We start from the raw sequence: 13,723 nt of genomic DNA on the forward strand, positions 1-13,723 counted from the left end.
TCAAAAGCAGCGATGGAGGAGAAAGGGATGCTTGTAGTCCAGCAGAGTCATTATGCAATGTGGTCCCGAAACACGGGGAGTTAAATATTTATACACCTGAAGAAACATTTAAATTTGTTGATGCCAGATCTTATTCATATCCTTCTCAGATCACAATTTAATAAATCAGTATTGATGGAATATCAGCTTGCTAAAAGTCTTGGGGAAAATATTTGGACATTCCTAGAAATTAATGAAATGATTCAAAATAAAATGACTTTTCCTGGGCGGGAGGTATTGAAAGGTCAGGGAGGGAGTTGGGCGGGGGCTGTGAAGAATAATCTGGTAAATCAATTTGGATGTTCAATAGTAACCTTCAAAAGGGAATCGGCTAAATATTTGAAGGGGGCAATTTGCATGGCTACTGGGGAGTGAGCAGGGAAGTAGTACTAATTGGATAGGTCGTTCACAGAGCTGGTAACGGTACAGTGAGCCAAATGGCTTTCTTCTGAGCTATTTGATGCTCCGATTATACGAGGTGGAACAAAAGCGTGGCTTTTGCAGTCAAGATGAAGATACATCATTCTGAAACTGAGAATCTGTTAAGACTTAATGAACGAGCATAGAGAGAAATTACCTTTGCACACTCAGTTGGTAAGAGGATTTAATTTAAGAAATTCATCAGAGCTCCAAATTTATAGAGAACAGATTGGTAAGTCATTGCAGCACAAGGGAGGAAACAAACTTGTTACAAGTGGCAGCGAGGAAAGAGGAACAAAATACACTCGACTCTGAAGCTTAAAACTCAATTTTAGAATCATAGCACAGGAGGAGGCCATTTGGCCCATTGTGCTTGTGACTGCTCTTGGAAAAACTATTCAATTCGAGCCACTCCCTGATGTACCCCTAGAGCCCTGCATTTTTTTCCAAGTATGTTTAAGACACTTTTTAAACCCTATATTTTGTGTCTCCTCACATACTTTGTTTTGTAGTCATTGTGAGGATGGGCTGGAGTGCTGAAGAACCTGATCAATCCATTCCCCCTGCTGACTGCACCAATCCTTTCTCCCCCAGTTAGATAACCCCAAACGTATCTATTGACCCCAAACGTTAGATGAACTGTATCAGCAGCACTTTCCTACTTTTATTCCGTCACTAGCTTTATTCCCTCACTTTAGCTATGTGGAAAGGCTGAATAGACTCGGATTGTTTTCATTAGAAAGACGAAGGTTGAGGGGGGTGACCTGATAGAGGTCTACAAAATTATGCGGGGCATGGGTAGAGTGGATGGACAAGCACTCATTCCCAGGGTGGAGGGGTCAGTCACTAGGGAGTATGGGTTTAAGGTCCATGGGGCAATGTTTAGAGGAGATGTGCGAGGCAGGTTTTTTTCGCAGACGGTGGTGAGTGCATGGAAAGCGCCGGGGAGGTTGTGGAAGCATATACATTAATGGCGTTCAAAAGGCATCTTAACAAACACATGGATAGGATGGGTATAGAGGGATATGGCACAAGGAAGTGCGGAGGGTTTTGGCAAAGGTTGGTATCATGACCATTACATGCTTGGAGGACCGAAGGGCCAGATCCTGTGCTGTTTTGTTCTTTGTACTCCGAACAATCTTATGGTCCCTCTTCCCATCCCTGGATGACACTACTAACCAAGAATTATCTTTAGTCCTATTGCTTTGCGCAGATGATCAATAGGCTGATCCCACCATAGCACAGGGCCCTCATACTAAACAAGGAGATTTCTGACCCTTCTCGAGCAGGACTCAAAGCTCTGATCCGAAGAGTCAAAGGGACAACACTCTAAGCCAGTTTGCCATTCAAAACAGCCTAAAGAGCTGCATCATGACTGAATCAGTATGTGCTTGGGAAACAAAAATGGAAGATATATTTTACACACACAATATATTATTTATGACACTATTGCAGCAAGTTAACTTGTGTGATGCCTCCAGAGGCAGCATTTCCCCGCCCAGGATAATTTGGGTTTGATATCTCACCATCTCGCTGGCCATCTCCACAGCTTCCTGCAGCCCGTACAGCTTCCCTGCAGCCAGGTACACTCCACTTGTCCACACAGCACAGGCTCCATGTAACCAGTGCTCGTGGGGGTCCAGAGGCAGTTCAGGAGGCTGCAGCTCCTCCTCTAAGCCTGGCTTCTTCTTCACCTTCTTGGGCTCGGTGTCTTCTGCTGTCCTCTCACAGCAGTAGCAGCTCAGCTTTTTGCACTTTTCCCTTGAGCTAGTGCGGAGTGGGTTCTGATCTTCCACCTCAGTTGCCTTCTCCAGACTGGGCGGAATCTCTGCCGTGATGCTGACAGTACTCTCGTTGTCCGACTCGGCAACTTTTGCTTCAACCGAGAGCCTCTCTTGCTTCACTTTGATCCCATTCTTCATCTCCAATTTCCCCCTGACATGCTGGTTCTTTGTTACTGGCGGTGTGTAATCCTCTGGGTAATATGGCCCAAAGAGGTCCCCGAGCTCTTTGTGATTCTTCGGCCTCCCACATAAGCAGCAGACCAGATGGCCTTGCTTAGCAGAGTCCAGCACTACTGGCCCTGGTAACATAGCTGAGGATGTTGGCAATGTCTTACTAGCTGATACAGGGGACTGTGAAAATGAAGATCTTTTCTTCATCTTTTGGAACCTGGACTGTTCCTCCGGCAAAGTGTTAATGATTGTGCAGGTGGACGAGACCTCATTACTCTTCTCAACATGAATATAAGGGGAAAAACTCTTAGCTTTGTTTTCAGCTCTTGGCATCTTATAGGAGACGTATTTTAACCGGATGACCGGCTCTTTGGTTTCCACAAGAGGTGGGTTTCTTCTCTTCAATTGGTTTTTGCGCCTGTGAGCAGCTTTTGTAGTCTTGCTGCCTTTCAGGTGCTTCCTTCTCCTTCTCCCGCCTCTCCCACTGGGCCTCTTAACTTTAGAATTATTCTTGGTTTGTCTGACATTTTTATTTCCCGTTGGGCGACTGCGTCTCTTCGGAGGCGGTGGACAAGATTTCGGGGGAGTTGGCCTCTTCAGCTCCAGATCATCCTGAGGATTGTCCAACTCTTCATTTGGACCCGCATCTGAAACAGAAGACAACACAGAGGAAGGAGAAGCATGCTGGGGAATTGTGTCAGTGTTAGCTTTGTGTTTTCCCTCCTTCTCTACCGTGGCCCTTTCTTTGGGAGAAAGCTTCACACTGAGCCGGTCTTCCGCCTCAATACATTCTGGTTCCGTGGGTACATTGATATCGGTCTTCCCATGAATGCTGTTCTTCTCCTGCGTCCTTGATTCATTTTCCTCCTTGAGCCTCTTAGATGTGAGGAGGCACTTTTTATTCAGCTCCACCAGGGCAATCTTGGAAGAAGCATCTTTGGCCGCCACTTTGTTCTGGCTAATTAGCGGCTGGTGCACCTCGTTGCTGGTGTTTTCAGTGAGTTTCTCTTCTTTCAGGGACAGTATCTCATCCAGAGTCAGGCATGTCACGTTGTTATCAGAATAATTGCTGCAAGCAAATGATTTTGAGTTTGGGGAGGTGATCTTTTGCACGATAGCCTCTAGTTTAAGGCCCCTGCCTTTCCGAGGGGGGAGGATCTTTGTCTTGGAAGGGGTTTTCAGAGAAATAGCGGGCAGGTCATTGCCATGACTGTTTGATGCTTCCTTACTCAGACCCCGTTGTGAAGCCCCTTCACAATTCTCACCTTGGATGGGTTCATCCAGCAAAGGATGGGCAGTTGGGTTACTTTCTGATGGAGCAGGGCCAGGGAGCGCTTTCTGTTTCTCTGACCTGGTATCGTTCCCCTTTGACATCTGGTGCTGTCTTTTCGCCGGGATCAGCGGGAGGGAGCAGTAACCTTTCCTTTTCAAAGGGTGCGAAACGGGAAATCTTTGGTCCTCCTGCCCTCCGAGTCTTGAAGCCGAATTTCGTGCCTTTAATCTCTCGGCCGTCATCTCCTCTTCAACATAATCCAACACTTCGTGTCTGGCTGTCAGTTGTCTTTGAGATTTTGAAAGGGAAGAGTTATTTCTGGTGGTCAGACATCGGCTCGAGACAAGATTGCAACTCTTGCGCTGTTTTACATCTTTTTGTGAAACCATTCCCTGCGCCCTGGTTCTGGCTCTGAGTACCACGGATTTATATGAATTGGAGTCTTGGGTCAGGCGTTCTTGGCCCTTCACCTGTTGTTGGGGGTGGGCCGTATCAGGGGGGCGATTGTGATGGATGTTGTTGGTCCTGGTCAGGTGAGCTCTCACATTTGGACTGGGACCTTGCCTTTGGATCAAACACTTGTCTGAGACCGAGTTCAGCCTGTGCCTAGAGCCACAGCTCCCTTCCTTTGGAGCATCTTCCCGGTGAGTGAGCATTCCCTTCCTCAGGACAGCCCGGGACTGGACACTTAGCTCACTGTCCAGTAATGCGCTGGAAGAGCGGGTGCACATCCTGCTGGGAGGGTTGGCCGTGCATTCCGAGACAGTGAATCCCTCCTGGGAACCTTTGCTTTTCGCTCTTTCTCGCTGTGATCCCAAACATTTCACCTTGAGAGGTTGGACGTTGTCCTCTGGTTTGGGGGGTGAATGGTCTTTAACCCGGACACCGCCTCCTGGCGACACTCTGGCCGACAGTCTCCTCACCCTAGGAGCTTTGCTCTTGGAAGGAGCCTTTTCTATCTCGGTCAGTGCCGAGCTGATGAGGTCGGAGGAAAGAGTTGGCAAGTTCAGAGTGAGTGTGGCTTCTGGAGGCTCCTCCTGTTTCACCCCCTCTCCCTCCGGCTTTAACCCGGCTGCGGAGGGGTCTCCCTGGCCCACCTTTGGGTCTGTGAGTATGGCTGGGCCAACATGGATAACAGAGTGTCCCAGCAAGCGGGGGGGAGCTCCGGCACCCACTGTGTCCTCCCCTCTCTGCGCGCTGCCCAGCTTGTCCTCTGCACCTTCCAGAGGCTCTTTAACACAGAGCCGGGTGGGGGACACATCACAGATGACAGATTTCCTCTCGATACCAGCGATTGCATCTTGTAGCACTGCGTTTGCCTTTGACTCCATGGCCAGCTCTTCATCTTCTTCTGACTTGACCATTGAGCCCTCCTTCCGTTCCAAGGGGGGTTGGCTGCTCTTGATCCTGTTCTCGTTATTTTCTGCAGGTCCCCCCTCGTTGTCTTGTCCCATTTGTTCCCCCTCCTCCTCCTCCTCCACCTCCTGGACTGAGCTGCCAGGAACCAGGTCCTTCTGCAGAGGCCGCTGTTCATGTTTATAGTTGGCCTGCAGTTTGTGAAGGTACATTTTCTGGAGGTCACACTGGGACAGGTTGGCCTCCAGCTCTTCCCACTCCAGCAAGGCGTCCTTCCCATTCTTATCAGGCAAGTCAACAAGCTTCAGTTTGTCCAGCTCCTGTGCAGGTATCTGTGAGGAATAGCAGTCGTGGTTATTGTTGGCAAGAGACATCTCTCTGTAGTCAGCCAACGGCTGGAGTGTGTTACTGTGGAAAGATTGGGATTGGCTGTAAACAACATCACCAAAAGCTTTTGGCATCAATGGACAGTCCCGTTTGGCCAGCCCCTGGCTGCAGTCGGGGGGGAAGGTTTGTCCTTGGCCGGCTCGCTTGGGGCGGATCAAGTGTCCGGGAAAGTTGTCAGTGCTGTACATATTGAACTGGCCCCCTTTACCTTCCTGCTCCCCTGTAAAATGGTTAAACCGAAGTTCTGACTCCAACCTCTCCTTGGCAGAGTCCTTTAGAATGATCACACTGGAGGCTTTGGTGTCCTCCTTGGCGAAGAGGCTGGACTGTGCTGGGTAGCTCTCCCCACTCAGATCTGCTTTACACTCTGCGCCCATGTCCTCGGTCGAGGCGAGCGAGCAGGATAGGATGGTGTCCAAGTTCTTCCGCACAGCATCCAGGTTGGCAGAGTTCCTGCAGTGGCCATGGAAGAAGTGGATCTTCTCCAACTGCTCTTCGGGACTGCTGGAATATTCCCCCTCCTGGAGCTCAGCGTGCACTGACTGAGGGGTCCCCAGGGACTCTGACTGAGGGGTCCCCAGCACTTCCTCGGGATACAGGCTTTCCTCGGAGCTCTTAAACATTTCCAACTTCCTGGGCAGCCGTTTGGCCATTTTGCGGTGTGGGGCGAGAGTGTTGGAAAGCAGCAGTTGCTGCACAGTCCTCGGGATGTTTTCTACCTGTGAGCTCAGGGCTATCAGGCTGCTGAAAGCGCCGTCTGACAACAATTTATCCGCGTTTTTATCCTTGAGGGGCACTTTGCAGCTCCCAGCCAGAGTCTTGCTGGGACTTTGCGTTGTGCAGGTCACTGCAGATGCCAGCAGATGGGACACGGTGCTTTTGATCTCGCTCTCAGTTTGCTGGGCATATTGCAGAGTCTCAGGATTGTTCATTAGGGGCGATGGCGTTGAGCTGTAAGATGGTGACCTTACCACAGTGGAAACAGGAGAGTGACTGGATGTGGGGCTGAAAGTTTGAAAGAACTGCTCAGGAGATTTGACTGGAGCATCTGCCTGATAGTAGAGCTGGGGAGACTGGTTCAGGAGGTGCAGCTTGGCCTGGTTGTGGTACTGGAGGGTGTGCAGCTTGACTTGAGTGGCCTTGTTCTGCTCATAGCCCCCAGACTTGGCGATGGCCGCTTTGTAGCCGTAGCCAGCTTGGGTGGAATAGTCCGGAGTGGCGGCACTTTGCCTGTCATACTGTGAACTTGCCGCCACTTGGCCGTAGCCCTCGTACGAGCGGGAGGGGTGGCTGTAATCTTGGACAGTGGGGTAGGAGGTGGGAGAGGACTGAAAGGTCTGGTTGAACTGTGCTGACCTGGCAATGTAGGGGGAGGTCTGCTGTAGCATGGACTTGTGGTGGGGCTGGTGCATGAAGTGTGTCTGTTGGGTGGACAGGGAAGGCGGGTTCCTGGTGGCGTTAGCTTGCATGTGCTGCTGCTGCTGGTAGACAGTGGAAGGAACAGAGCCTTTAAAAGAATCCTGCCCATACTGAGATATTGCTCTCACTGAAGAGCCCTGTGTGCCCCATTTCGGATCCTGCCCTTCACTTTGATACTGTCTTGAGTAAGCACTACTTTGGTAGGTCGATGCAACATTCAGAGGTCGACCCTGTGGCTGCTGGGCAGGAACCTGCTTAACGCCACCATAGTAAGTTCCAGCGGTGTTGTTCCCGTAGCCCTGGTAAGATTGCTGGTTGTAATATTCCTTCGAGGCAATCCCATGGGCATCATAGCTTTGGGCGACCGGGTTCTGCTGCCTGTAGGTTTCCAAACGCGACGAGTCAGCTCTGACCTGCTGGAAGTTTTGCTGGTTGCTCTGGAAACCCCCGGGATCTCGGAAGGACTGCATGGCCTTTTAGCTTGTGTCACTCAGCCCTGTGAACAAACAACAGCTAGAATCATACCGGCACCATAAATGCAATGACCAGCTTCACCCAACTGCAAAACTGCATCTAATGGTTCTGATGTGATATTGGGTCTAAATAACTGTAAAGGGGGTTTCAATTCAATCCTGTGTCTATGCTGTTTTTAATGTACAATATTCTCTGGAATACGCCTGCAGTCCCAGCTAATAGCGAGGCCGTATTCTTTGGGAACTGGGGTGATGACCCTTTGTCCCCTTTCACTGAGAGATGAGACCACCTTTATATGCTGGGGATGTGGCTCGGATGGGGCTGGAGAGTGTGCCCAAAACTGGAAGGAGTGCATGGCCATGGTGAAGCAGAAACTGGTGATGTGGGTGCCATGCTCCCTGCCCATTGCAGGTAAGAACCTGGCCATAAGGTGCCAGGTGCACCCACAGTTGCTCTATGTGGACCAGGCCCATACCCCACTCCAGTGCCACTGTGAGCTATCTTCTATTTTATTTGGAGATGTCTGTGGCCATATAGGCCCGGTGTCCAAACCTCAAGATAATGTTTGGGATTAAATGTAAATGTACAGTATAAATATAACCTGTAGGGAGACACCTGATGTACTGCATTGAAATAAATTATATGTGCTGTACTTTGTCACGTCAAATTTGAATTGTTATGTAATGCAATAAAAAGTATAGTTTTGGAAAAAAAATCTGATATATGGGATCTGCAGTCTGTTGATCTCTGATATATGCAGGGATCTGCGGGCTGTGTTAATCTCAGATATACACAGGATTCTACAGTCTCTGCTAATTTCTGTTACGTATACAGGACCTGTGGTTTATGCTTTTAAAAAATAATTCTGCAAGAGCCACGGTCTGTTATTTTCTGTTATACACAGAAGGGCCAGCACTCTGCTGTTCAGCACAATATACACTCACATCTGCAGTCTCCACTATGCTCCTGATAGGCTTGCCTTTATACACTGCTCTTCATGACCAGCCAGACGTCTCAATGTGCCTTGCAGACAATGAAGTGCTTTTGAAGTGTTGTCACTGTTGTAATGTAGGAAGTGAGGCAGCCAATTTGCGCATAGCAAGCTCCCATATACAGCAATGTCATAATGGACAGATAAATGTTCTTGTGATGTTTACTGAGGGATACACATTTGCCAGGACACCAGGGATAACTACCCCTGTGCTTCATACAAATATGACATGCGATCTTTCACACCCGCCTGAGCAGCCAGACAGAGTCTCTGTTCAACCTCTCATCTGAAAGACCACACCTCCAGCTTGTGCATCACTCCCTGAGATTCCCTGGGGAGTTAGCCTTAATTTGACACAGAGGCAAAAATGTTACCAACTGAACCACAGCTGCCACAGACCTGCAGCCTGAACTATTCTGCATGATATACAGAGGGGACTGCTGTCTCTGCTATTCTCTATAATGCACAGGACCTGTACTCTCTGTTATTCTCGGTAATACACACAATATCTAACCCTCCAGTATCTGTTCATTCTCTAATGCACAAAGGGTCTGCAGTCTCTGCAAGTGAGCAGAGAATTGTAAAATGTGCCCCTTGTAAGGACAAAGAAGGCTTGCATCTATTGCTGAAGAATAACATGCCATGTGTCTCTCTCATGGAGATAGCAGATGCCTTTTCTACAACAACGTAATTGCCGAGCCTGAATGTTATAATATCACAGATTGGCTGACTCTGATTTCTAGTCATCTGTCTCCCTGCTTCTTGAAAGCTGATACCAGGGACACATCACAGTGTTCACTGTGTTGCCATTATGAGGCTGCTTGTGTGCATCATTAGCATTTTAATCTTTCCAAAATACATTAATATGTGCGCTCAGAGAGAAGGAGTTGTGCTGATGATGATAACCATCCACAGGCAAAGGAGGCGGCAGTTCGGAGTAAAGCTTCTGCCTGGACACATTTCAATCTCACAGCCAGAGATTTACACCAGGATTGAAGAACAATTATTTTATTGTTTGATCATATTTTTCTTTATGTGGACACGTATTGTGTTTCCTGTTGGTTAGCAAGGAGAAATGGGGGAGAAGGGATGGGTCAGTGGTATCAAGCATTCCCAGTCAGCATTCGGCAGGGTAAAGCACAGAGTAAAGCTGAGGTTCTATTCAGCAGTCTCTACTGCACAAATAGGACATTTTATTTAAATGTGTTGGACTCTCTGGAGTCACATACAAGCCCAGCGCATGAACATAATTTTGCAATCCATCCAACTGGCCCCACAGATCAACACGTAATCCTTAATGTGTCAGCCTTGGCTCATTTGTTAGCATTTGTACCTCCACCAGAGGTTCAAGTTCCACTGCAGAGACTTTTATAGAACAGTACAGCACAGAACAGGCCCTTCGGCCCTCGATGTTGTGCCGAGCAATGATCACCCTACTTAAACCCACGTAACCCGTATACCCGTAACCCAACAATCCCCCCATTAACCTTACACTACGGGCAATTTAGCATGGCCAATCCACCTAACCCGCATATCTTTGGACTGTGGGAGGAAACAGCACCTGGAGGAGACCCACGCACACACGGGGAGGACGTGCAGACTCCACACAGACAGTGACCCAGCCGGGAATCGAACCTGGGACCCTGGAGCTGTGAAGCATTGATGCTAACCACCATGCTACCGTGAGGCCCCAAGGACTTGAACATATAATCCAGACTGACACTTCAATATCTTTGCGATGAGACATTAAACCAAAGACCTACCTGTTCTTTCACGACACTGTTCAATAGAACAACAATTAGTTCTCTGATATGCACATTGCTCAACCAATATCACAAAAAATAAACAATGTTGTTTGCGGGAGTGTTTTTTAATTAACTCACGGGATGTGGCCATTGCTGGCTGGACCAGCATTTGCTGCCCTCAAACTGAGTAGTTTGTCTAACCATTTTGGAGGGCATTTTAAGAGTCAACCACATTGCTGTGGTCTGGACAAGGTAAGGATGGCAGATTTCCTCCTCTAAAGGACATTAATGAACCAGAAGGGCTTTTACGAGATGTTTTTTGTGGTTTAATTCCAGATTATTATTGAATTTCACCATCTACCCTGGTGGGATTTGAACCCGGGTCCCCACGGCATTATCCTATCTCTCTAGGTGACTAATTCAGTGACAATACCCCAACACCACTAACTACATTATTGTACGTTCTACACTTCAATAAAAAGCAAATGATCAGCTGAAATATTTTTTGGGATGCCTGGAGATTGTGAAAGGTGTCATATAAATGCAATTTTTTTTTCTCCCTCTTCATTCTTCTCGATTACTGCATGAAATTGTCAACATAATGACAACAGCATTTATATGGTTCCATTAACATTAAAAAATCCCTTAACTGAAAACATAATTCGGCAAAAATGGACACCAAGCCCACAAGGATGCTGGCCTTAAGCCAAAAGCTTTATTAAAGATTTGGGTTTTAAGGGGGGTCTTAAAAGGACAGAGAAATAAAGAGATGGGGAAAACTGCAGAACCCGTGCGAAGAGCTACTATCATGGCTGATAATGACAAGCATACTGAAGGAGTGCTGGTTCTCAATGATTCAGCTGCTGCCATTTTTGCCTTGGGAGCGGGAAGATTGTTGGCTCAAGTCCCATTCCAGAGACTAAGATTCTGTAGAATACTGAAGGAGTGCTGCTCTGTCAGAGGTGCTGTTTTTCAATGAGACCTTTAACTGCTTTTCTCAGGGGCAGGTGAAAGATCCTAGGATACTATTCAAAGAACTGGAAGGAAGTTCTCCCTTGTGTCTTGGCAGTGTTTATCCCACACATCATTAAAAAGAGATTATCACATTTGTGGGACCGTACAATGTGCAAACTATCTCATTTATGTAAAGCACTTTGGGGTGTCGTGGGGATTTGAAACACAGCAGATTGGGTGGCATGGTGGCAGACTGGTTAACATTGCTGCCTCACAGCGCCAGGGACCAGGGTCAACTGTCTGTGTGGAATTTGCACATTCTCCCCGTGTCTGCGTGGGTTTCCTCAGAGTGCTCCGGTTTCCACCCACTGTCTAAAGTTAAGCAGGTTAGATAGATTGGTCATGCTAAATTACCCTTTAGTGTCCAACAGTTAGGTGGGGTTCAGGGTGGGAGGGGAGAGAAATGGGCCTAGGTAGGGTGGTTTTTCAGAGGGTCAGTACAGACTTGATTGGCCAAATGACCTCCTTCTAACTGCAGGGTTTCTGTGATATTAATGCAAATTAGGGGGCTGGTTTAGCACAGGGCTAAAGAGCTGGCTTTGAAAGCAGATCGAGGCAGGCCAGTAGCACGGTTCAATTCCCGTCCAGCCTCCCCCGAACAGGCGACTGAATGTGGCGACTAGGGGCTTTTCACAGTAACTTCATTTGAAGCCTACTTGTGACAATAAGTGATTTTCATTTTTCGAATCCTTTCTTTCTGATTAAGCTATACAATCAGTCCCATTTCTCGGTTCTTTCTCTTGGACATTGAATGGCAGAACAGGTTCCAAGGGGCTAAATCACCTGCTCCTGTTCTTATGAATCTGTTTCCACCAGCCTTTCAGACAGCCTATTCCAGTTCATATATCATGTCCTCATGTTGCCTCTGATTCTTTTGCCAATTAGATTAACTCTGTGTCCTCCAGTTACCAAACCATCTTCCACTAGAAGCAGTTTCTCTCTGCTGGAGAGAGCATATAACGAGGCAAGGGAGAGAGGGGAACTTCCCCCTACTTTATCACAGTCTTCTAGCTCCCTGATTCTTAAAAATACAGTAATAAGGACCTGGAGCCATGAGGGTCATACCGCCCAATATCGTTGTTGAATGTCGATGCCAAGCTACTGCTGAAGGTACTTGCATTGCAATTGAGGCTGTGTGCCAGGGTTGATGGGGGAAGATCAGACGGGTTTTGTGAAAGGAAAACAGTTGTCGACAAATGTACAAAGGTTACTTAAGGAGGGTTGGGGTTGTTTGTGGGGTTGATGTGATGTTCTTCTAATGCTCTTTGATTGTTCTTTTGTTATTTAGCATATTTACATTTTGTTCAAAAGCCGTGAATAAAAATATTTTTTTTAAAAGCAGTTTCTACTTCTGTACTCTATCAAAAACTTTTGTGAGTTTGAACAGTTCTGCCCTTAATCTTCTCTCCTCTCAGGACACCAAAGGTTTCTCCAGACTCTGAGATACGTATCCTTGGTACCATTGTGGCAAATCTCCTCTGCACCCTACATATACCCACACTGACATCACAGCTGCCAGTGTGACAGATACAAGTATCCTCACCAGCAACAGGGCTGTGGCAAATTGCACCTACCTGACTGTTAGATTAAAACAGGAGAGGGAATGCTAGCACATTTTATTCCTCCAAGGGTATATTTTAATAAAATGCAGTCCGATTATTAAAAGTCGTGTCACAGAGGAGTTGCAGGAAGACCACTTAACTCGACTGAGCAACACATGTAGCTGGGCCGGTGTCAGACCCATGCAGATAATGGACACAGCATGGGGTCAAGGTCAGCATTAGCACTTTACCCAAAGCAGATGAAAACATTCATCCAGCCCCGGAGGCTGGCAGCAAAACTGCCTGCACACACATTGAATACAGAATGATCAGTGACATGCTTAAAGAATCACTCTCCAGCTCCTGCTCGTAGGCTAGAGAGAACAAGAAACAGAGCAGGAAAGTGAGACAGAGAGTTACATGCAGGCAGAAAGAGAAAGAAAGAAGAGGGGCAAAAGAAGAAAGAACAAAGATAAAGATAGAAGCGAGAGAGAGAAAAACAAAGTGTTTCGTTTATATAAAGTGGCAGGAGATTGAATACAACAGCTAACAGTCGGGATACAGCTGAAGAAGCCTTGATAATTCTGCATCCTCTTAACCTTCTAACTGAGCACAAAATCTTTGATTTGCGTCCCTGCTCATTTGTTCCTTTTTCTCTGTTGGGTTGAGCTGGTTGTTTGAACGTTAACCCAGCCCCACCCAAGAAGGTTCTGTTGCCCGTGCTGAGCTCCATCTAAAGATTCCCTGTAAAATACCCAACATTCCCTGGAAGATAAGTGGCTGGAAATTAGTGCAGTACAAACTTGGGAATCCTTGACAGCAAAGCTGCATATGCAATCAGCTCCAAACAGAGCTTTAAAAAAAAATTCCAGTTATTTTTAACTTTCAACAACTGAACATAATCTAATTCATAATCACAACACCAGAAATGCTCACTAAATGGAAGGGACAGATTGCACGTTCTCCCCCCCCCACACCCCAGAGAATGACCAGCCCTTTCAAAGCAGGTATATATAATATATATGTTCGGCAGATGTTAACTTACTTACAAAAGGGTCTTGATAAATTCCTGTTTGGGGATGGGAGTAAGGATCAACTTGTGTGCCAGA

At 47.3% G+C, this 13,723-nt stretch overlaps 1 protein-coding gene across 6 annotated transcripts in view; it reads right to left on the reverse strand.

Moving 5' to 3' along the window:
- The window catches only part of LOC119978357 (transcription factor 20), a 46,178-nt gene that overhangs the window by 7,541 nt on the left and 24,914 nt on the right, over positions 1-13,723 (reverse strand). For all 6 annotated transcript variants that reach the window (XM_038819938.1, XM_038819935.1, XM_038819937.1 and 3 more), the window contains one exon: positions 1,986-7,345. In XM_038819938.1, the coding sequence (XP_038675866.1) occupies positions 1,986-7,319 (5,334 nt within the window). In that variant the 5' untranslated portion in view covers positions 7,320-7,345. The remainder of the gene's footprint in view (positions 1-1,985; positions 7,346-13,723) is intronic.

The sequence above is a fragment of the Scyliorhinus canicula genome, chromosome 15 (genome assembly GCF_902713615.1).
Source record: "Scyliorhinus canicula chromosome 15, sScyCan1.1, whole genome shotgun sequence".
Taxonomy (NCBI): Eukaryota; Metazoa; Chordata; class Chondrichthyes; order Carcharhiniformes; family Scyliorhinidae; genus Scyliorhinus; species Scyliorhinus canicula.